General features: G+C 39.6%; 1 protein-coding gene across 3 annotated transcripts in view; it reads left to right on the top strand.

Annotated features, from left to right (window-relative positions):
* The window catches only part of CMSS1 (cms1 ribosomal small subunit homolog), a 395,379-nt gene that overhangs the window by 346,434 nt on the left and 25,069 nt on the right, over positions 1 to 23,876 (top strand). For all 3 annotated transcript variants that reach the window (XM_005201216.5, NM_001038215.2, XM_059886727.1), the window contains 1 exon segment: positions 9,393 to 9,481. In XM_005201216.5, the coding sequence (XP_005201273.2) occupies positions 9,393 to 9,481 (89 nt within the window).

Here is a 23,876-nt window from a genome sequence, read left to right on the forward strand (position 1 = left end):
AAATATACGACATGACTATTTAACACTTCTGTATGTTATATATGAAAGTCGTCAAGAGAGTAAATCGGAAGAGTTCTCATCATTAGGAAAAAAATTCTCTCTTGCCTGGAGAGCTACAGTCCATGGGGTCATAAAGAGTCAGACACAACTGAACAACTAACACTTTCACTTTTCCCTGACCTGTAACATTATATTAGTTCCCAGTCCACAATATAATGATTACATAGTTCTATACATTACAGCTTGCAATGTATAGTTAAAAGTAACTGGCAGCAAATTGTGTAGTGTTTAAGATCCCCTTAGAAGGTGAAGTATTTTTCTTTGGTCATGTATTTTTGAGGTGGTGTTATTGGTCTTAGTACTTTACCTTCTTTCAGAGTTTTAAAATGACAACAGTTTAGAGTTGTACCATCTAACTTTAAAGTTTTCTGTGGAAACTGGAAACATATTTTATAAACAAAGTCTGGAACTGTTGCTAGGGACATCTTCAGCTATGAAAATAGGAACTTTATTGGAACATTATTGGCTGTAGCAGTTGCCACTGGAAACAGCAAAATTTAATGGGAAAAGGGATTCCCCACCCCATTCCCCATTCCAGTTGAGAATGCAAGGAAAGCTTCTGATGGGAAGAACTAACTCACAGGGGGCTTACATTCAGAAGCATTTGTTTTCTCAAATCTTTTGGAGAAAGGAAGAGAACATCTTAAAGAGCCTGAGAATTGGAAAAGGTGAATCATGCTCAGTTTCTTGCTGCATATGCAACTGAAAAAGAAACATACGGTACCTCAGAAAAATGAAACAAAATCAGAGAGACATATGCCATGCTAATGTAAAGTCTACTGAACCACCACTAGGGTGCAGAAGACTTTGAGTGGTCCAGTGTCCCTGTATCCAAGGTGGGGACTCTGCGGTCAGAAAAGGCCAGGAGGCGAAAGATTGAACCTGCCCAGGCCTCTCAGAGTAGCGCTTCCGTACAGCCAGGTGCCCTGGATTGGGCACAATAGACTTGGCCTAGGGTTTGCTATTCCTCCTGCTGCTGATCACATAATTCTTCGTTTGCATGCTGGATCCTGTTCTTTTCTCAGCATTTTCTTTAACCAGCGAAAGTTGCAGCTCTTTGCTAGAGTATAGCCCTAAGATATTCTTGTTTCTATTTTTGGAAGGTCTCTACATGGGTGGCGGTGTGGGGGAGGACATGACTTGTGTGGAATTTTAGAAGATGGGACTAAGATTTTGATAGAGAAGGAGAAATGACAAGAGATAAAGGGAGAAGCAGGTGTTCTGCACACCCAGAGTCAATGAGAGGTCCACTTCCAGATGTCAGATTCTTTTCTGGCATGGACTCATTGATTGTAAGCCCTTACTTTTTGGCATACCTATAGTAATTATTTTGGATGGAGCTTCCTTCACTGTATGACTGTTAGTGTACCTGGAGTCAGAATTGAGAGCCCTCTTCTTTCATTGGCTACATTTCTCACTGTTTCTGCCCTCCTGTCCTCCTCCTCCTTTTCCCCCTCCCCCGTCCTCTGTGCGCCCCTTCCCCTGCCCTGTGTTATTTGCTTTGGGCCTTCACTGAGTTCACTTTTCACAGGGTCCTGTTCTTTGGATGTGGGAATTGTGTTCCTTCTCAGTGATGCTGGTAGGAGTCCCTTAATGAGCTGGGAACATGCACGGTTCTTGAAGAGTAGTTCCCAGCCTGGCTTCGCCTGGCCAAATAAAACATTCTGGTTCCTAGGGATGAGTAATTTTAGCAAAACACTGTAGACTGTTGAACTACAGCTGTGTCTCCAACATGAGTTTTCAGTGTGTAAACTGACCGCCTCTAGAAATATAGAATACTCCTCCCCAAATTAGTGAATTTGAACTAAATTAGAGATGGATTTTTTAAACAAGATGTGTCCCTACATAAGGATAAAAGGAAGACTCAACCGACAGGAACTTGTAACAGTTCTACACTTGCATATATCTAATATACCTATTAGATGTGTAACTAAAAACTGATAGAATTATTAGAAAACATGAAGAACTTCAAAATAAGAGTGGAAGATGTTAATATACATGTCAGTAATTGCCATTGAGCCACCAGGGAAGCCCAGCTGATAAAACATAAAAATTCATAAACATATAGCAGATTTGAAAAACATAATTAAGTCTATCCGTAATCCTGTATAGAACTGTGCCCCTAACAATTAGATACTGCATATTCTATTAAAAAAATTTTTTAATTGATTGTGTATAGAGGCAGATGGTTACTTATGTGGTGATGATTTCATAATGTATGCAAATATCAAACTACTATGTAATTTACCTGAAATCAACATGATATTGTATGTCAACTATTTTAAAAATATATAAATATATGTTAAATAAATATTTATCTACTAGGTCAGGAGCTGGCAAACTATGACTCATAGACCAATAGATGTATTTTTGTTAATAAAGTTTATCAGAAAACAGCCACACCCAATCATTTACATACTGTCTAGGGCTGATTTTGCATAATAGCAGAATCCAGTAATTACTGACAGAGACCTTATTGCTCTGCAAATCCTCCTACAGTTATCTTCTATGTGGCCCTAAAAACCTAAAAAGTGCACTGATCCCTGTGCTAGAAAATAAAACAAGTCTTTTTTTTTTTTTTTAAACTTTACATAATTATATTAGTTTTGCCAAATATCAAAATGAATCCATCACAGGTATAAAAGTCTTATTAAATAAGTCTTTTATTAAAAAATGCAGGGCATTTTTCCAACCACAATATAACAAAAAGGTAACTTTAAAAAAAATCGGTTTGGAAATATAACAATACACTTCTAAATAACTCATCAGTCAAAGAAAGTCATTATAGAGTCTTTAAAAATATTTAGAATTAAATAATAATGAAAATGCTATAATATTAAAATGTATGGTATTCAGATTAAGTTATAAAGTGTTAAGAAAATATATGGACTTCCCCGTGGCTCAAGAGGTAAAGAATCCACCAGCAATGCAGAAGACACAGAAGGCAAGGGTTCAGTCCCTGGGTCAGGAAGATCCCCTGGAGAAGGATATGACAACCCCCTCCAGTATTCTTGTTTGAAAAATCTCATGGACAGAAGAGCCTGATGGGTTACAGTCCAAAGGGTCGCAAAGCGTTGCACACAACTGAACGACTAAGCACACACACACAAGAAATTTTATATCCTTAATGCTTATATCAGATGAAGGAAAACAGTGGGCTAAATATCCAACTACAAAAATTAAGAACTCAACAGAGTATACTTAAAGGAAAGAATCTTAATTAGTGCACTAGAAATCAAAGAAGCAATAGAAAGCATAATAAAGAACCTAATTGTTTGTTTTTTTTAAGAAATACATCTCCGAGATAGAACAAGAAAAATAGGTTGCAAATTAAAAATGCGAGAAAAGAAAAAAGAAAACATATATACATATAATAATCACCCCTCTCCAATAAATTTGAAAAGTAAAACAACAAATTACCTAGAAAAATATTATTTACCAAAATTGAGTAAAAAAATGAAACATCTAAATAATTATATAACCATTAGAAGTTGAAGCATTTGTTAAAACATACCCACAAAAAGAATACTACACTCTGCTTCTTTTACTAACAGGTTTTACCAAATATCAATAAATAGGTCATCTTAACTATATACAAATATTTCAGAGAACAGAAAATGAGGAGACATTCCCAACTCTTTTATGAAGTTAAAAAAAGTGAAAGTGTTAGTCACTCAGTCATGTCTGACTTTTTGCAACCCCATGAACTGTAACCTACCAGGCTTCTCTGTCCATGGAATTCTCCTGGCAAGAATACTAGAGAGGGTAGCCATTCTCTTCTCCAGGGGTGTTCCCCACCCAGGGATTGAATCCATGTCTCCTGCTTGCAGGCAGATTTTTTACCATCTGTGCCACCAGGGAAGCCCTTTTAGGAAGCTAATATAACCTCAATACTTAAACCAGACAAGAACAATACTAGGAAGGAAAATTATGTAAATGAATGTCTAAAATAAAATGGTAGCCAAAATATAACCAACATTATTAAAAAAGAAATATATCTTGACAAATTGGGATTTATCCTAGGAATAGCAAGAATGGTTTATTTAATATTAGACAACATATTTTTACAGTTTTCCACATTAACAGATTATAGGCGAAGCCCATATGATCATCTCAATAAGTGCAAAAACAAAAAGCATTGCATTAAGCTTAACACCTCTTCATGGTTTTAAAATAAAAGGACAAACAAACCTCTTAGCAAACAGAATAGAAGGAAACATCATTTAGCTAAACATTTAGCTATAAGCACCATCTTCTCATGCAAGGGTAGTGTGAGGGTTAAGCTTGTAGACTCAGACATTAAAAAAACTTAGCTTCTATCATTATTTTTTAAAGTTGGGCTTATTGAGGAATAATTTACATAGTAAAATTATTTTTTAAATAATTTTTTAAAAATTTACGTAGTAAATTTTACATAGTAAAATTAACCCAGTTTTGTGTATGATTCCATGAGTTTTTTGCAATGCAACCCACTCCAGTATTCTTGTCTGGAGAATCCCATAAACAGAGGAGCCTGGCAGGCTACAGTCCATAGGATCACAAAGAGTCAGACACTACTGAGCCCATATTAACTGACTGACAGTTGTGTAACCACTACCACAATTAAGATATAGAACATTTCCAACAGCCCCAGAAGTTTCCCATCCCCAGTAACTATTGATCTGTTTTTTATTCCTATAGTTTTGCCTTTTCCAGTACCACACATTATATAGCCTTTTGATTCTGGCTTCTTTTGCTTAGCGTCATGCTTTTGAAACTTACCAGGTTGTGTGTTTCAGGAATTTATTCTGCTGAGAAAATATGAGAACCATAGGGGAGTTAAGCAGGTCTATAGCTAGGGCAGATCTAGGATTTGTGAGGCCTGAATCTTATGCAGTTTGGCAGGGTGGGGCCTCTTAGAAAAAAAATACAAAATTACAGATACAAAATAAGATATGAAAGACATTGTTTTAAATAAGAAATCATAACAGTACTGTTATGAACATAAGAATTCTGAAAAGTTTTATTTTATTCATTTTCATTAGATAAGAAAAAAATGTGTTTTTTTAAACTGTAAAATGCTTTATCTTATATATTCCTATATGAGAGAGACTTTCCGTTTTGAACACACAAAACGAGAACCTAATTTTCTGCTTACAGTTTTACATTTCTGATGATTAGAAGAATTTTCCACTGTCTAGTTTCTGGTTTCATTCATCCCAAACCTGCTTTCTCCTCCACTTCCTGCATCATTCCAAGGAAGGAGGCTACAGGTGTGTTTGTGTTACAATCCACAACTTCTGGCCCTGTACACTTTGTGTCAGATGTCTGGTAAGTTGGCAAAGGGTGGTAGGAATATTCCTGAAAACGTTCATACACCAGGACAGCCTGCAGTAGTTTAACTATAGGCTTTATGATTATGAGCCTTATTATAAGGTTATATTATAATATTTCATTAAACTCAGAGTCTGTCCAATCATCTCCCTCTAAGTGGATCCCCAGAATGCTCACTCCAGCTCCAACATCACTCACTAGGATAGCGACAGAGATGAGTTCTGAGTGGAAATAGACAGTGGTCTATTGTATTTATTTTAATCCCCATATATCTTTATTTTACGAATTTTTAAAGAAAAGTTATCCATGATCCACTGCCAGTACTCTCCCTAGGGCCTTGAAGGAGTCCATGCAAGCAAATACTTAGAAGCTTACAGAAGTTGCTGAGAAATTGGATTTCTGATACTTCTCATGAAGAGGACAAAGACAGGGATTGAAGGAAAAATATATGTGCAACTTTTAATTTTAGCTTTTTGCTCTTTTCGCCTGGGGTTGAAAAAGAACAGTGTACTTGACTCCACTTCTGGAAGAGTTTAACGAATCCCATCTGGCCATGTCCTTTTCTTTTTTTTTAATGTAGACCCTCAGGGATTTGGAGACAAAACGGCACCGTCTTGGGGACTCCACTCCATGGGCTGAGTCAGCCACTGGGACTGAGCGGCGCAGTCCTGGCTTCAATTCCTCAAATGCCAGCAGTCCTGGAGGAATCTAGATGCTGGAGCCAGGCTGGCTAGATTGGGTCCCCATGCTGTTCTTGTCATACTTTCTTAATGGAAATCACAGAACTAGCATTTTTACTTCAGAAAAGCAGTTTTCTTTTTGGAACTAAAAAGCATCACAGGCTAAAGAAACAACTAATTTATTCAACCTTTGTCTGATATTAATATCGGATATATATAAATATGTTAATATAAGCTGATATTAATATAATCAATAGAGTATAATGTATTAATATAACCCCTGCTTTTTTTATCGATATTTACATGTTACATTTCATCCATCATTTTGCTTTTAGCTATACTGTTATATTTGAAATAAGTTTCATATAAATAGCATATAGGTGCATGCATGCTCAGTCATGTCCGACTCTTTGCAACCCCATGGACTATAGCCTGGCTGGCTCCTCTGTCCATGGAATATTCTAGGCAAGAATACTGGAGTGGCTTGCCATTTCCTACTCCAGGGGATCTTCCTGACCCAGGAACTGAACCCACGTCTCCTACATTACAGTCAGGTTCTTTACCACTGAGCCATCCAGGAAGCCCCAGCATGTAGTTAGGTCATGTTTTTTAATCCACTTTGTCAGCCTCTGTCTTTAAATTGGTGTGTTTAGATCATTTAAATTTATATAATTATTGATATGTTGGGATTCAAGTCTGTAATTTTATTTCATCTTTTCTGTTTATTTGCTATTTCTTGTTTATCTTTCCTGCCTTCTTGTGAGTTACTTGAACTTTTTAGAATTCTGTTTTGATTTGTCTTAATATTTTTGAGTGTACTTCTTTGTATAGCTTTTTTAGTGGTTGCTGAAACACTAGTGTAGGTGTTGGCCTCATTACCACTGGGCAGTATGGAGAGTCCTGATTCTCTACTAGGCTTTCTCTGACTGTAGTGGGAAAGAGAGGTACCCTTCATTACTGCCGGGAGGAGGGGTAAGTCCAGGCTCACATGTTTTCCACTGAACTGCACTGGTGGTGGTGGTACTAGAGAACAGGGGTTTCCCACAGCCCTTCAGGGAGGAAAATCTCTTCAGGAGTTCAGTCCCTACTCGACCACTTCTGACCACCAGCCTGAGGGAAGGTGGAAGAGAAGTTGGGGTGCCTCGTTACAGCCAGCCAAAGGTGGAAGGCTTGGTTCCCCACCCAGCCTTTGCTGGGGTAGGCAGGGCCACAGCTTTTCTGTTGTGTTTGGCTGGAATCAAGTAGTTGTTATCTAAAGGTTTTCAGTCTTGGTAGGCTGTCCTTTTCCTGGTCATTTTGTTAAATATAGCATACTTTTATTGGGGCTTTTTTTTTTCTGCTCACACTTAGCATTTCCAAGTTACTAGCTTCTTTAGCTCCAAGTCTGAGATAATGAGCTAAAAGAAAATCTACTGAGTTCACCACTGTGTTGTTCCCTGGGCCTCAAAGTCCCTAGCCCGTCTGACTTCTCTCCACCTTTCAGAGATTTCCTCTGTTTGTTTTATGTATAATGTTCAGGGGTTTTCGCTGTAACTTAACAGGAGGAATAGGGGAAAATATGACTACTACTACTTTCTTCCCAGAAGCAGTTCTATAAATACTTTTAGTGCCAACTTAATCATTCATTTAAAAAGCCCTGTTAATCTTCTACCTGCTACTGCTTGATTGGGTAGAGTCCTTTTTTTCACTCTACACAGTTATGAAGCAAGATTCTCCTGAAAAACAGAAGCCATAGGGAAATAGATATCTTTGCTACATATCTATCTATATTTATTGTTCTCTCTCTTTGTCTCTCTGTCATGTGTGTGTGTGTCTGTGTGTGTGTGTGTGTAAAGGAGTTAGCTCATGCAGTTATGGAGGCTGTCAAGCCCCAAGATCAGCAGCGTGGACCGACAAGCTGGCCACCCTGGAGAGCCAATTGTTTAGTTGCAATTCTAGTTAGAAGGCTTTGAGAAACAGGAGAGCTGATGGTATAGTTCCAGCTCATTGGCCTGCAGGCTCCAGATCCAGGAAGAGCCAAATGTTTCATTTCAAGTCCAAAGGCAGAAAAAATTATCTTACTCAGGGTGGGTCATACTTTTAGTTCTATTCCAGCCATACCTGATGGGATATATCCTTCCACATTAGGGAGGGCAGTCTGCTTTATTCAGTCCACCCATTCAGATGTTAATCTCAACCAGAAACACCTACAGAGAAACATCTAGAGTAATGTTTGACCAAATATCTGGACCACCCTATGGCCCAATCAAGTTGATACATAAAACTAACCGTCTCAAGACTACTGGACTAGTTAATCTGTACCTAAATATGAATTCTGACCAGTATTACTCAAGACTCATATTTTGGGCTTTGAGATGTACAGAAAAACTCAAAGGGAGTGAGTGAAGTCTTTCAAAGATTCAAAAATGTATTCAGATAGAACAGCCACTAAAATCTGGAAGACAGGATAGCATTATGGGAAGTAAGGAGAAGGCAATGGCACCCCACTCCAATACTCTTGCCTGGAAAATCCCAGGAGCCTGGTAGGCTGCAGTCCACGGGGTCGATAAGAGTCGGACACGACTGAGCGACTTCGATTTCACTTTTCATGCATTGGAGAAGGAAATGGCAACCCACTCCAATGTTCTTGCCTGGAGAAACCCGGGGACGGGGGAACCTGGTGGCTGCCGTCTATGGGGTCACACAGAGTCGGACACGACTGAAGTGACTTAGCATAGCATAGCATAGCATGGGAAGTAAAAAAAAACCTGTGATTGCCATGTTTCTTTAAGAGAGCTTTTTAAACAGAAATATTGTTAAAAACTTTTTTTTTCCTGATTCTTAGGACAAGAATTTACTTTTTCCAGTGTTGAAAGATTTTATAAACTTAAAATAAGAATTTCTCATGATGTATAATCCTTTTGTCACGTTTTCTTTCGTTTGAGAGCTGGCTAGTTCTCAGTACAGGCAGCATCACTTGTGGGGGAAGACCTTGGACTCAGATAGATCTGGGTTCCCAGGTGTGTGACCTAGGGCAAATTACTTTATCCCTGCAAGCAACAACTTTTCTATCTGAAAATGAAGAGTTCAACCATGCAACTCAGTGTGTGTTCCTTAATTAAACAGTCTCAGTTTTAGACATCTGAATAATCTTCATTTGTGCAGGTTTATAAATAATACTGCCACCTTGGTTCTTCAATCGCTATCTTCATTTTGGATCATTTTCTTAAATTCAGCTTCTTAGAGGTGAAATTAATGAGTCAAGGGACAGAACCTTCTGAAAAGATGGTACCAAGATTATGCTAGAAATGGGAGAAAGAGAGGGGTGCTTTTCTAATTTTTAATCTTTATGTTTCCTAGGAGCATCAGGTGGTGAAGGAGGAGGAGACACAGAAATGACTCAGCAGGAGACAGCTCCAGGTCCTGCCCTGTCAAAGAAAGTCAAACCGGTGAGAGTCACAACTGTTGGCTCTGAAATCAACCTCTTCTTCCCTTCTGCAGCATTCCCTGTGTTCCAGTGCCAGTTGTGGGTGGGGTTGAGGGAAGCTACCTTCTCTGCCTTTGAAAGAGTCAGGCTTCATTAATTACAGACCAGCAAGGTAAATTTTCCCTCTAGTGGTTTTTTGTTTTGTTTTGTTTTGTTAATAATAGAAATGTATTGTAGAATAATGATATCTCAGATTCTTGTAGTGTATTTTTACCACAGACCCAGCCTCATTCTTTTGGGTATCGTTCCTAGGAGGAGACAAATAGCATAAATATAGGCAAGGTGAGCCCCACACCAATTCACGATCACAGGGCCAAACCATGCTGTGAGGAGGCTCTCGGGGCCTCATGACTATCTAGCATCATGTCTGTTGTGTGAATTCTTATCAGGGATTCTCCACCTTCGTATTACCACAGGTGGGAATCTGATAAACTACGATCTTTTATTGCCTTTTCATTCTTTTTATTGGCCACTCACATCCATTTTCAGCTTTTTCACCTTATGTGTCCCTCCAACCGGATTGGCAACCATGTGTGATTTTTAAAGGACTACCTACTGTCAGTCCAAAGTCACCATCTCCTTCTCAGGAATGATTTGTGATCTTATTCATTGTTGTGTATTCACTAAATCACATCCTACTCTTTGCAACCCTCTGGACTGTAGCCCACCAGGCTCCTCTGTTCTTGGGACTTCCCGGGCAAGACTACTGGAGTGGGTTGCTATTTCCTTCTCTGGGAGATCTTCCCAACCCAGGGATCAAACCCGGGTTTCCTGCTTTGGGAGGTGGATTCTTTACCACTGAGCCACCAGGGAAGCCCATTCTCATTGTAGGTGGCCCTAAACTCATTCCCCGCTAGAGGGTGACTCTACCCAAAGTTTGTGACCAGGCTTAGGATAATTGTAGGAAGCAGTTTTTGCATTGTGGTGACCTGCAAGCTGTGATTCCTTGGGCAAGTTAAACTCTCTGTGCCTCATCTCTCTATTGGTAAAATGGTGTTAATTGTATTTTCTCCACAGAGTTGCTGTGGGGATTAAATGATTAATACTTATTAAGCTCTTTAAACAGTGGTTGGCAAAGAGTAAGCACTGAAGTGATAAATATTATAGTGAAATATACTTCAGGTCTTTTATTTTTTCTTTGTGGGGTGGGGGATGCAGAAAAATTTACATAGTTAATGTATAATCCATCTTGGTTTTCTCTCCAGCCATTAAATATTTAACTCCAACGTCTTATATAAATTTCAGTTTTAACCATTCTAAGACCTACAGGTTAACATCATTAGCTTTTCAATTTATCTTACCAAGATGGGGTTTGATTTTTATCTTAACTTACTCTACTGACCACAGCATAGTCATGCCTTCTTTAACCTCCACCTCTAATCGGTGCCTCCCTGCAGAACTTGTTTCCCAGTATCCTTTGTAGCCCACTGACTTTCTTTTTCCTTACTTTCTCCCTTGATTTTCTTTTTGATTGCACCTCACTTTTTCTGGGCTCTTTGGTGAAAGAATAAATTTGCATTCATAAACTCACTCAGGTCTGAATCTTTACTGTCTTTTTATTGGCAGAGCCTTCACCTTGCTGAATATCCACCTATTTTTTACCTTCTTCCTCCTTGAGTCTTCTTTTCCCACGATCAAGTTAGATAAATGACAGAGAACCACAGGAAGAAAAGAGAAAAATTGAGGAAGAAAAAGTTAAACACATTCTTAATTGCCATGAGCATTCACCTATCTTTCAGCAACCCAAGTTTCAACAACAATAAAACAATTGGTTGAGCACTCCGCACAAGCGCTGTGTAAGGTCATGACTCACAATCATCACAGCTGCCCTGGGAGGGCAGAGAGATCCCATTTGACAAAGAACCTGAAGCTCAGAGTGAGGGGTACCAGGAGTCATAACCCATCTGACTGCCTTCAAGGCACCCCCTGAGGGATGACACTGCTTCCAGTTCCCTTTCCACATGTCCTTCCTCATTCAGCTTGGAAAAATTAGATGTACTGTGTCATCAAGTGCTTTGTTGGTCACATACCATTGGTATTTTCTGCTAAGGGAAAAAAAAAAAATCACAAAAAATTAAGATTTGACTGTTCATTTTAACCTCTTTCACCCTGCTGTGATTTCTTTTGCTAACAAATTGCTTTAAAGAAGCAAGGTCCTAGGTAGACACAGTGCCCTAATCACTCTCCCAGGCCTAGCTTTACTGCCCTGATCAGAGATTCACACAGGGATCTCCTTGTGCCCTCTGCCTTATTTAAGTGTTATCCATCTCACTCTCTGGTCTCCCCACCAGGCTGTACACCTCTGCGCATCTCCACTGCCCCTGGTACAGAACCTTCCCTGAACTGACACTCATTTGTGAAAAGGAAGCATGAATGGCTAGACTGGAATCCCACTCTTCCCATCTCAACCCTTCATGTCCCAGCTGTGAGGCATCAGCTCCCTGACTCTGCTGCCAGTGGAGCTCCCTGACCCTTGTCCTGTCATCAGCCCCTCCTTGAGGGGTCCCCCACCTTGATACTAGAGCTGGGAATCTTTCCTCTGCCGGCCCTAATACCATACCACAGGCTCCTCTCTGGCCTCCCTGTCCTGTCTCCTGATGCTCTGCTCCCTCTGGAACTCATCTCACCACCCCAAGGACCACCTTTTTGTCAGGCTGACTGTGCTTTCTTGAGTCCTTCTCGAGCTGTTTATGCACATAAAGGTTGAGTCTCCAACTAGTCCGTAAGCACCTTAGGAACCAGCATTTCGTTTGTGTCCACTGTGGTAACCTAGCACAGCCATAGGCGCGTGATTCGTTTGGCGCATATAACCAAGTATTTGTTTTCTAACAGTAATTATACATTTTTTTTCCTGGATAAAAAAGAAAAATAAAAGAAATTATTTTTTGCTATATTTAAGTTTTGAATTTTTTTTTCAAATTTGCTTAGTTGTTTGCTGTTCTTTAAGGTTTTTTGTTTGTTTTGTTTTTTTTTAAACTTGGGTAGTAGCTGCCTGGCCTTCTTCTGCTAGCTGTAATGTGCATTTAGACTTTAATATCACCAGGCGAGAGTATGTGTCCAGTTGGATAGTGTTCCCTCCTTTGCCATAGCTGGGCCTGCATTTCTCTTCCTGAGTCTACATCTCCCATCTGTCCAGTTTTTGAAGCAGCAGATTTATAACTTTATAACAGTTTTTTACCCTTACAACTACATCATCTCTAGCAACCATTTTACATCTGAATAATCATCCTTGGCCTCCTTAATAATGTGAGTATAAAGATTTGCCAAGAGTTCTTTTTTTTTTTTCCAAATACTGCTTCCAAAATAAATCATGAACTCCCCTACTTCTAGAGATTGCATCACCCTCTTTCCTCCTCAACATCAGTCATTTCAGAGCCAACCCTAGTGACTTTGTAATTATGGTTCCCAGAATATAATCCCTTATGAGGGATTTCGTGACTTTTCATTGATGCCTCCATGATGTCAGTAGCCTTTTAATGGTTCCATGACCCATCCTCTCCCCCTCAGAGACCACACTGAACTTCTTTTTTCTTGAACTAGCTTTTTGTTTATCTCCTTGGATCATAAAAGAATCTTCAGCAAGAGTACTTATCACTTTCCCCTCTTACTTACCTTTCTCACTGCAGCATATTTTTACTAATTATTTTCACAGTGATCATTTCGTATCTCTCCTGCTCTTTAACTTCAGTATTATTCTTGATGAAGAAAAAAGAGGACTGTGTCCTGTCTACTCTCTGATTTACCTTCTTCCTTTCCATATGGTGTCTCAATTCTCTCTCTCTTTCTTGTTGCATAACAAATTACCTCCAAAGTTAGTAGCTTAAAAGAGAAAAGATTCCTTATCTCAGCCTCTGTTACCTATATCTCATCAGTCGTCAGTCAGGTTATAAGCTGAAGGTTAGTGGCTCCATTGTGAAGAATCCTCCTCAAAACTCATTCAGGTGGCTGTTGGCAGGCCTCACTTCCTCATTCTCCATCAGAGGGCAGACAGACTAAAAACCACAATCACAGAAAACTAACCAATCTGATCACATGGACCACAGCCTTGTCTAACTCAATGAAACTATGAGCCATGCCGTGTAGGGCCACCCAAGACGGACGGGTCATGGTGGAGAATTCTGACAAAATGTGGTCCACTGGACCACTGGCAAACCACTTCAGTATTCTTGCCTTGAGAACCCCATGAACAGTATGAAAAGGCAAAAAGATAGGACACTGAAAGATAAACTCCCCGGGTCAGTAGGTGCCCAGTATCATACTGGAGATAAGTGGAGAAATAACTCCAGAAAGAATGAAGAGATGGAGCCAAAGCAAAACCAACACCCAGGTATGGATGTGACTGGTGATGGAAGCAAGGTCCGATGCTATAAAGAGCAATATTGCATAGGAACCTGGAATGTTAGGTCCCTGAATCAAGGCAAATTGAAAGTGGTCAAACAGGAGATGGCAAGAGTGAATGTCAACATTTTAGGAATCCGTGAACTAAAATGGACTGGAATGGGTGAATTTAACTCAGATGACCATTATATCTACTACTGTGGGCAAGAATCCCTTAGAGGAAATGGAGTAGCCATCATAGTCAACAAAAAAGTCTGAAATGCAGTACTTGGATGCAATCTCAAAAACGACAGAATCACAGTAATCCAAGTCTATGCCCCAACCAGAGGTGCTGAAAAAGCTGAAGTTGAATGGTTCTATGAATACCTACAAGACCTTTTAGAACTAACACCCAAAGAAGATGTCCTTTTCATTATAGGGGGCTGCAATGCAAATGTAGGAAGTCAAGAAACACCTGGAGTAACAGGCAAACTTGGCCTTGGAGTACAGAATGAAACAGGGCAAAGGCTAATAGAAGTCTGCCAAAAGAACGCACTGGTCATAGCAAACACCCTCTTCCAACAACACAAGAGATGACTCTACACATGGACATCACCAGATGGTCAACACCAAAATCAGCTTGATTATATTCTTTGCAGCCAAAGATGGAGAAGCTCTATACAATCAGCAAAAACAAGACCAGGAGCTGACTGGCTCAGATCATGAACTCCTTATTGCCATATTCAGACTTAAAGAAAGTAGGGAAAACCACTAGACCATTTAGGTATGACCTAAATCAAATCCCTAACGATTATACAGTAGAAGTGAGAAATAGATTTAAGGGACTAGATCTGATAGAGTGCCTGATGAACTATGGACAGAGGTTCGTGACATTGCACAGGAGACAGGAATCAAGACCATCCCCAAGAAAAAGAAATGCAAAAAAGCAAAATGGCTGTCTGAGGAGGGCTTACAAATAGCTGTGAAAAGAAGAGAAGCAAAAAGCAAAGGAGAAAAGGAAAGATATACCCATTTGAATGCAGAGTTCCAAAGAATAGAAAGAGAGATAATAAAGCCTCTCTCAGTGATCAATGCAAAGAAATAGAGGAAAACAATAGAATGGGAAAGACTAGAGATCTCTTCAAGAAAATTAGAGATACCAAGGGAACATTTCATGCAAAGATGGGCTCAATTAAGGACAGAAATAATATGGACCTAACAGAGAGAGTGAAGTTGCTCAGTCATGTCTGACTGTTTGTGACCCCATGGACTGTAGCCTACAAGGCTCCTCTGTCCATGGAATTTTCCAGGCAAGAGTACTGGTGTGGGTTGCCATTTCCTTCTCCAGGGGTGGACCTAAAAGAAGCAGAAGATATTAAGAAAAGGTGGCAAGAATACACAGAAGAACTATACAAAAAAGATCTTCATGACCCAGATAACAACAATGGCATGATCAGTCACCTAGAGCCAGACATCCTAGAATGTGAGTTAATTGGGCCTTAGGAAGCATCACTATGAACAAAGCTAGTGGAGGTGATGGAATTCCAGTTGAGCTATTTCAGATTCTACAAGATGATGCTGTGAAAGTGCTGCACTCAACATGCCAACAAATTTGGAAAACTCAGCAGTGGCCACAGGACTGGAAAAGGTCCGTTTTCATTCCAATCCCAAAGAAAGGCAATGCCAAAGAATGTTCAAACTACTGCACAATTGTACTCATCTCACACCCTAGCAAAATAATGCTCAAAATTCTCCAAGCCAGGCTTCAGCAATACGTGAATTGTGAACTTCCAGATGTTCAAGCTGGTTTTGAAATGGCAGAGGAACCAGAGATCAAATTGCCAATATCCACTGGATCATCGAAAAAAGTAAGAGAGCTCCAGAAAAACATCTATTTTTGCTTTATTGACTATGCCAAAGCCTTTGAGTGTGTGGATCACAATTAACTGTGGAAAATTCTGAAAGAGATGGGAATACCAGACCACCTGACCTGCCCCTTGAGAAGCCTGTATGCATGCAGGTCAGGAAGCAACAGTTAGAACTGGACATGGAACAACAGACTGGTTCCAAATCGGGAAAGGAGTACATCAAGGCTGTATATTGTCACCCTGCTTATTTAACTTATATGCAGAGTACATCATGAGAAAAGCTAGGCTGGATGAAGCACAAGCTGGAATCAAGATTGCTGGGAGAAATATCAATAACCTCAGATATGCAGATGACACCACCCTTATGGCAGAAAGTGAAGAACTAAAGAGCCTCTTGATGAAAGTGAAAGTGGAGAGTGAAAAAGTTGGCTTAAAGCTCAACATTCAGAAAACTAAGATCATGGCATCGAGTCCCATCACTTCATGGGAAATAGATGGGGAAACAGTGGAAACAGTGTCAGACTTTATTTTTTGGGGCTCCAAAATCAATGCAGATGGTGACTGCAGCCATGAAATTAAAAGACCCTTACTCCTTAAAAAGAAAGTTATGACCAACCTAGACAGCATATTAAAAAGCAGAGACATTACTTTGCCAACAAAGGTCTGTCTAGTCACAGCTATGGTTTTTCACAGTAGTCATGTATGGATGTGAGAGTTGGACTATAAAGAAAGCTGAGCACTGAAGAATTGATGCTTTTAAACTGTGGCGCTGAAGAAGACTCTTGAGAATCCCTTGGCATTTTTTTGTCCCTTTTTTGCAAGGAGATCCAACCAGTCCATCCTAAAGGAGATCAGTCCTGAGTGTTCATTGGAAGGACTGATGTTGAAGCCAAAACTCCAATACTTTGGCCACCTGATGCGAAGACCTGACTCATTGGAAAAGACCCTGATGCTGGAAAAGATTGAAGGCAGGAGAAGGGGATGACAGAGGATGATAATGGTTGGATGGCATCACCAACTCAATGGACATGAGTTTGGGTAAACTCTGGGAATTGGTGATAGACAGGGAGTCCTGGTGTGCTGCAGTCCATGGGGTCACAAAGAGTTGGACACGACTGAGTGACCGAACTGAACTGAACTTCCTCATCAAGTGAGCCTTCCCTTAGGGCTGCCTCACAACATTGCCCCTGGCTTTCTCCAGGCCACATGACCCATGAGGGAGTGATCAAGATCATTCAAAACTGAAACCAGAACTAATCTCAGACTCACTCAGAACTGACATCACATCACTTCCTCCATATGCTATTAGAAGTAGATCAGTAAATCCGATCCACATTTAAGAGAAGGGGATGAATACCAGGATACAATGTTCACTGCTAACTATCCTGGGGTCTGGGTACAGTCTGTCCTCTGACCCCTAGTGATTTACATCCCTCCCATATACAGAATGGTTCTTCCCCGTAGCTCAGCTCAGCTCAACTGGTAAAGAATTTGCCTGCATTGCAGGAGATCTGGGTTCAATCCCTGGGTCGGGAAGATCCCCTGGAGGAGGGCATGGCAACCCACTCCAGTATTCTTGCTTGGAGAATCCCATGGACAGAGGAGCCTGGTGGACTGCAGTCCATGGGGTTGGAAAGAGTCGGACACGACTGAGCGACTAACACTACTACTACTACATATGCAGAATATATTCACCCCTCCCAAGGCTGCAAAAATCTCATGCCATTACAGCATGAGTTCGGTGCCCAGAATTTCATTGTATAGATCAAGTCCACATGCAGTTGAGGTTCCTTGGATTTAGTCCCTTAAGTATAGTTCTTTGAGTATATTTCTTCTCAACCTGTGTAACTAAAGAGACAAGTTATCTAACCTCTATATATCCATCACCAAGCAGTGAGACAAACACTGGATGACTTTATAGACATTTCTATTCAAACCAGAGGAACAAAGAGTCATTCATCCACAACATTCAGCAAGTGTTGGGAGTTTCTTAATTAAGTCTTAAGGCTCAAGGTCTTATGGTTCTTGACTCTGCTCTTTGGGTTCTTGTTCTGTCCTTTGAGTCATCCTCTCTTTAAAAAAAAAAAAGAAAGGTAACATGTATTTGCAACTAAGCAGCTCTTTCAGCTTGCTTCTTGACAATAGAAATCTGAGGGTTCATCTCTGATCCTCTCAGTTTCTGAATATATAACTCCTTTAGGAATTTTGTGGGTTTCCTATGATGCTTCTGGGGATTTACTCTATTAGGCAAAAGTCACACCCACAAATCTTTTCCAGATAAACCATCTTTTTTTTTTTGAAACTTTAACCATTTTATTTTGTATCAAAGTGAAGTGAAATTCACTCAGTCATGTCCAGCTCTTTGTGACCCCATGGACTGTACAGTCCATGGAATTCTCTAGGCCAGAATACTGGAGTGGGTAGCCTTTCCCTTCTCCAGGGGATCTTCCCAACCCAGGGATCGACCCCAGGTCTCCCACATTACAGGCAGATTCTTTATCAGCTGAGCCACAACGGAGGCCCATTTTGTATTGGGATATAGCCAATTAACAATGTTTGTAATTTCAGGTGAACAGCAAAGGGACCCAACCATACATACACATGTGTCCATTCCCCCCTAAACCCAACTCCCATCCAGGCTGGCACATAACATTGAGTAGAGTTCCACGTGCTATGCAATGGAATATTACTCTGCCATTAAAAAGAATGAAATAATGTCATTTGCCGTAACATGAATAGACCTAGAGAGTGTCATACTGAGTGAAATAAGTCAGACGGAGAAGGAGAAATACCGTATGGCATCCCTTATACGTGGAATCTAAAAAGAAATGAAACAAATGAACTTACAAAACAGAAAGAGACTCAGATAAAGCCTTCTGTACCTTGGGCCTCAGCTGAGACAATTATTGGACAAGACCCCTTAAGCTTCCTAGACTTGTGTTTTAGAGAATCACCAAGGCACACCTTTAATATCTTTAAAGACTTTTGTTTGTTTGTTAATTTGGCTGCAACGTGGAGCTTGTGGGATCCTAGTTCCTTGCTGCTGCTGCTGCTAAGTCACTTTAGTCACGTCCAGCTCTGTGCGACCCCATAGACGGCAGCCCACCAGGCTCCCCTGTCCCTGGGATTCTCCAGGCAAGAATACTGGAGTGGGTTACCATTTCCTTCTCCAATGCATGAAAGTGAAAAGTGAAAGTGAAGTCGTTCAGTCGTGTCCAACTCTTCATGACCCCATGGACTGTGGCCTACCAGGCTCCTCCGTCCATGGGATTTTTCCAGGCAAGAGTACTAGAGTGGGTTGCCATTTCCTTCTCCCCTAGTTCCTTGACCAGGTATCAAACCTGGGCCCTCAGAAGTTAAAGTACAGAGTCCTTACCACTGAACGGCCAGGGAATTCCCTTTAAAGATTTCTTATGTGATTGTGTCTCTGTCCAAAAGTTTTGAACAGGGTGCTCAGATACCATCCATCTATCACCTTATTTTTGATACATTTCAAATTTTCAAAATCAGTACAATCCGCTCAGATGCTTCAGCATGCATATTATTTTTTAAAGTTCAATATTTATTTTAAAATAAATATTGAAATATATTTTAATATTTAATAAAATAGTATTAAAATATTTATAAATAAATAAAAATTTTAAAGTTCTTTTCTTCCCTTTTAAAGTAAAGTTAACATACAAAAAAAATAGAGAAGTGTTGAATGTCCTCTTCAAAACTGCTTGCCCCTGAGGCAACCATTATTCTGATGTTTTCCCCCCAAAATTAGTTTTCCTTTTTCTAGAATTTCACACAAATTAAATCATACAGGGTACACTCTTTGGCTCTAGATGTCTTTTATTCAGCATAATATTATTCAGGCTCATCTGTGTTGATGATAGTGGTCTTTCTTTGTTTTCTCTTTCTTTCTTGTTTTGCTGAGTGGATTAGTCTGTAGTGCTGTCATAACAAAGTGCCTGAGTGGTGTAAACAACAGAATTTTATTTCTCACAATTTTGGAAGATGGAAGTCCATGATCAAGGTATTGACAGGCGTGGTTTCTCCTGATGCTTTTCTCTTTGGCTTGTAAATGGCTGCCTTTTCACTGTGTCCTCACGTGGTCTTTCTCTGTGTATGTACATTCCTGGTGTCTTTTCCTCCTCCTACAAAGACACAAGTCCTGCTGGATTATGACTTCATCTTTATGATCTCTTTATCTTTAATTGCCTCTTTAAAGGCCCTATCTCCAAATATGGTCACATTAGGGATTAGGGCTTCAGCATATAAATTATGGGGGTCACAGTTCAGTTCATAACACTAAATAATATTCAATTATATGAATGTGTCACAGTTTATTATCCATTCTTCTATTAATGGATGCCTGTGACTATTTCTTGTTAGGGTCTATTATGAATAAATCTGAAATCAACATTCATATACAAGCCTTTTTGTTAACATAAATCTTTATTTCTCTTGAGTAAACACATAGGAATAGAACTGCTGGATCATATTTAGTTTTGCACAAACTGCTAGACTTTTTTCAAAAATGAGTGTTCCATTTTTCCACTTCCACTGTCAGTGTATTAGTTTTACTTGCCTTATTCTCTTATCAACTTTTGGAGTTATCAATCTTTTTATTTAAACATTTTGGTGAGTGTATATTGAATAACGTTTGACCAAACCAAATAAGCAGTTCTAAGTTGCTTGTTTTTTAACTATTTTATTTATTTACTCATTTATTTTATTTTTGGGTGTGCTGGGTCTTCATTGCTGCGCATAGGCTTTCTCTAGACAAGGTGTGTGGGCTTCTCATCGAAGTGGCTTCTGTTGTTGTGGGGCACAGTCTCTAGAGCTGAGGGCTCACTCATGACACACAGGCTTAGTTGCCCCACGACATGTGGAATCTTCCCGGACCAGGGATTGAACCCATGTCCCCCACATTGGCAGGCGGATTCCTAATCCTGGACCATGAAGGAGATCCCTAAGTTGTCTTAATTTTTACAGTGAACATGCTTGTTTTTGTTATAAAATGACAATTTAAATTTTATCTTTTTACCAAAGCAATAATCAAACACTGTTAAAGGTTTTTTGGCCACTTCCCTGGTGGCTCAGAGGTTAAAACATCTGCCTGGAATGCAGGAGACCCAGGTTCGATCCCTGGATTGGGAAGGATCCCCTGGAGAAGGAAATGGCAACCCACTCAAGTACTCTTGCCTGGAGAATGCCATGGAGTGAGGAGCCTGGTAGGCTACAGTCCATGGGGTCGAAAAGAGTTGGACACAACTGAGCAACTTCACGTCGACGACGACGAAGATTAAAGGTTTTTAGTGGAAAAACAGCAGTCTTCTTCCCTTCTCTTATCTAAGTCTTTCCTTAGTGGCAACCACTCTCAGTCTTTAGCTGTTTTTCTTATTTGCTACCTTATATTTTATATTGCAGTTTCTTGATTTCCCAATTTTTGACATTATCTTCCTGAGGTGGCATACAAGGACAAAATCCTGTCATCTATGCCCTATTCCCTCTCCAACTGCTACCTCCTCTGCCAACACAATATTACATTTTGGTTAGAACAGTTGTCACTCTTTCATTATTATGACCATGGAAATACTGTTCAATGCCGAGAAAAAGAGAAGCTATAATCATCTCTACTTTATTATACAATTGTTTATTTTCATGGCATTAATAATTACCTCATTTCTTCATTTGCCAGACTTGCTGTGTTCCTATTGTTAATTGCTCCCATATGTTACAACATCTCTTCCACATGCCCATAAATAATATTTTCCATATGCTCAACTAGAACAGTTATTGTTCTTTCCTACGCATCTCCACACTTTTTTTTTTTTCCATTTGGAATTGGTTATTTTCTAGACTTGCAGAGCAACTGAGACTTCTCTTTGCTATTCCCTCAGTTGTCTTCTGGATTGGTTTCCCTATTCACTGAATCCTATATCATCCTCTTCCTTAATTTAGCCCTTTATTGTGCTGGAATGGAGAAGGCAATGGCACCCCACTCCAGTACTCTTGCCTGGAAAATCCCACGGATGGAAGAGGCTGCAGTCCTTGGGGTCGCTAAGAGTCGGACACGACTGAGCAATTTCACTTTCACTTTTAACTTTCATGCATTGGAGAAGGAAATGGCAACCCACTCCAGTGTTCTTGCCTGGAGAATCCCAGGGATGGGGGAGCCTGATGGGCTGCCGTCTATGGGGTCGCACAGAGTCGGACACGACTGAAGTGACTTAGCAGTAGCAGTGCTGGAATAGAGCATTTAGTATCCACAAGTAGGAAGTAAATTTTTTGAGACCTTAAATATCTGAGAATGTTTACTGAAATCTAAACATTTTCCTTTTAACTTGACTGATAGTTTTTCTGGGTATAAAAAAATCTATAATTTGCAAATAAATTTTCCCCATACTTTTGAAAGCTTTGTCCCACTGAGTTCTGGCTTTCATTACTGTTGTTGCAAGGTCTGACACTATTATTTTCTTTGACCTTTTTATTATTTATGTTACTGTTTTTCTTTTGAAGTTCTTAGAGTCTTTTGTTTGTCCATGATGTTCTGAAATTTCATAGTAATTTTCCTTAGTGGGGATATTTTTCTTATCCATTGTACTGTATACTTAATGGACTTTGAATTTGGAGTTTCATGTTCTAGAAAGTTTCTTTTAGTTATGGAAAGTTTTTCTTATTTTTTAATCACTTCTTTCCTACTGTTTTATATGATTCTTACTTTCTATAATACCTTTTATTGTCATGTTGACTCTCTTAAGCTGACTCTCTAATTTTGTTACTACTTTTTTCTTATTATTTTTCATCTTTCTGGAAGATTTTTCTACTTTTCTTCAAGCCTTCCTCCTATATTTTTATTCCAACTTTCTTATTTGTTTTAATGTTTTTTTCTGATTTTTTTCCCTTGTGTATAGCATCCTGTTTTTGTTTCATAGCTGGAAATTCTTCCCTCATCTCTCTGTGAATACTAATTATAATTGTTTTGAATAATTTGTAATCATTTTGTTTGTAATTGTACTTCTAAGAATAGTATTGTAATTGTAATTTGTTTCCTTGGGGTTCTTTCTTCTTTTTGTTTATTTGCTCTCATGTTAGAGACTTTCCTTAGATGTCTAATTAACTTTAGCTGTCTAGTCATATTGAAGAGAGATATGCTAAAAAGTTGATGGAAAACTTTTGTGCAAAAATGGGACTTGTCAATTAGTAGAGCTCTTGGTAGGGTGATATGATAAGAAAGCAGGACTTTTACTATGGAACCCCCAAAGTCACTCTCTTGTGGCATTTGTCTTAGGTTATGTTATTTTTCCAGAGAAGAATTCAGTAGTCTCCTGCCTGTACTGTGTAACTTGGCTTGAGACATCCTGAAAGAGGGACAAGAAAAGGAGATGAGTCTCAGTCTCTGCCCTGTCTCCCCTGTGCTAGACTTCTTGGTCTTCTTATTCTCTCCAGAGCATAAATCTCTAGTCTTCTGTCAGGAAGAGCAAGATGAGAGGAAGCAGTAATAGGATAATTGCTTGGCTGCCTGGACAGAAGATAGAGCCAGATGGGAGTAGGAAGGAGGCAAATCATTTTAAATGTAAACTTTCATCCAGTCTCTTTTTATTTCAAGCCCTTTCCCCTCGGTAGTACCCTGTACCACCCACTACTCAACCTTTTCAGGGCCAAGTAGGTGAAACAGACACACGTATTGCTAGCTGCCAGCTCTCTAGAAACCCAGGTCCTAGCTGTCTCTCTCCCTCTGCTAAATAGCATCCATCCAGTTTCAGCCACTTTCCATTTTTCAAAAAATTGTTGAAATCTCTCCACTACGGTTGTCCTCTCTTCTGGTTTCTTGGTCCTTACAGATTTATATCTTTTCAGTTTCCTTTATTTTCATTTTAGTGTTTTGCAAATGATTTGCCATGGTTAAAACCAGAAGCCTCCTTCTTAAAGAATATAATTTTTGACACTTTAAGTAATTGAAAACATACCCCCAATTAATTGCTTTTCTAAATGCTTAATAAGTTTTCCTGTTAAATGTTTTGGGGCAAATGTGATTCTTCTAAATCTTTAACTTAATACTCCAGGTACATATATTAAAAATCACTGCATTTAGAAATGACATAACTTATTACCTGCCAAAGACAGACACTCTTGGAATTGATTCTATAAATGGTTAACTGGCCGGCTGTGGTGCTTCCT

This window comes from Bos taurus, chromosome 1, assembly GCF_002263795.3.
Source record: "Bos taurus isolate L1 Dominette 01449 registration number 42190680 breed Hereford chromosome 1, ARS-UCD2.0, whole genome shotgun sequence".
Lineage (NCBI taxonomy): Eukaryota > Metazoa > Chordata > Mammalia > Artiodactyla > Bovidae > Bos > Bos taurus.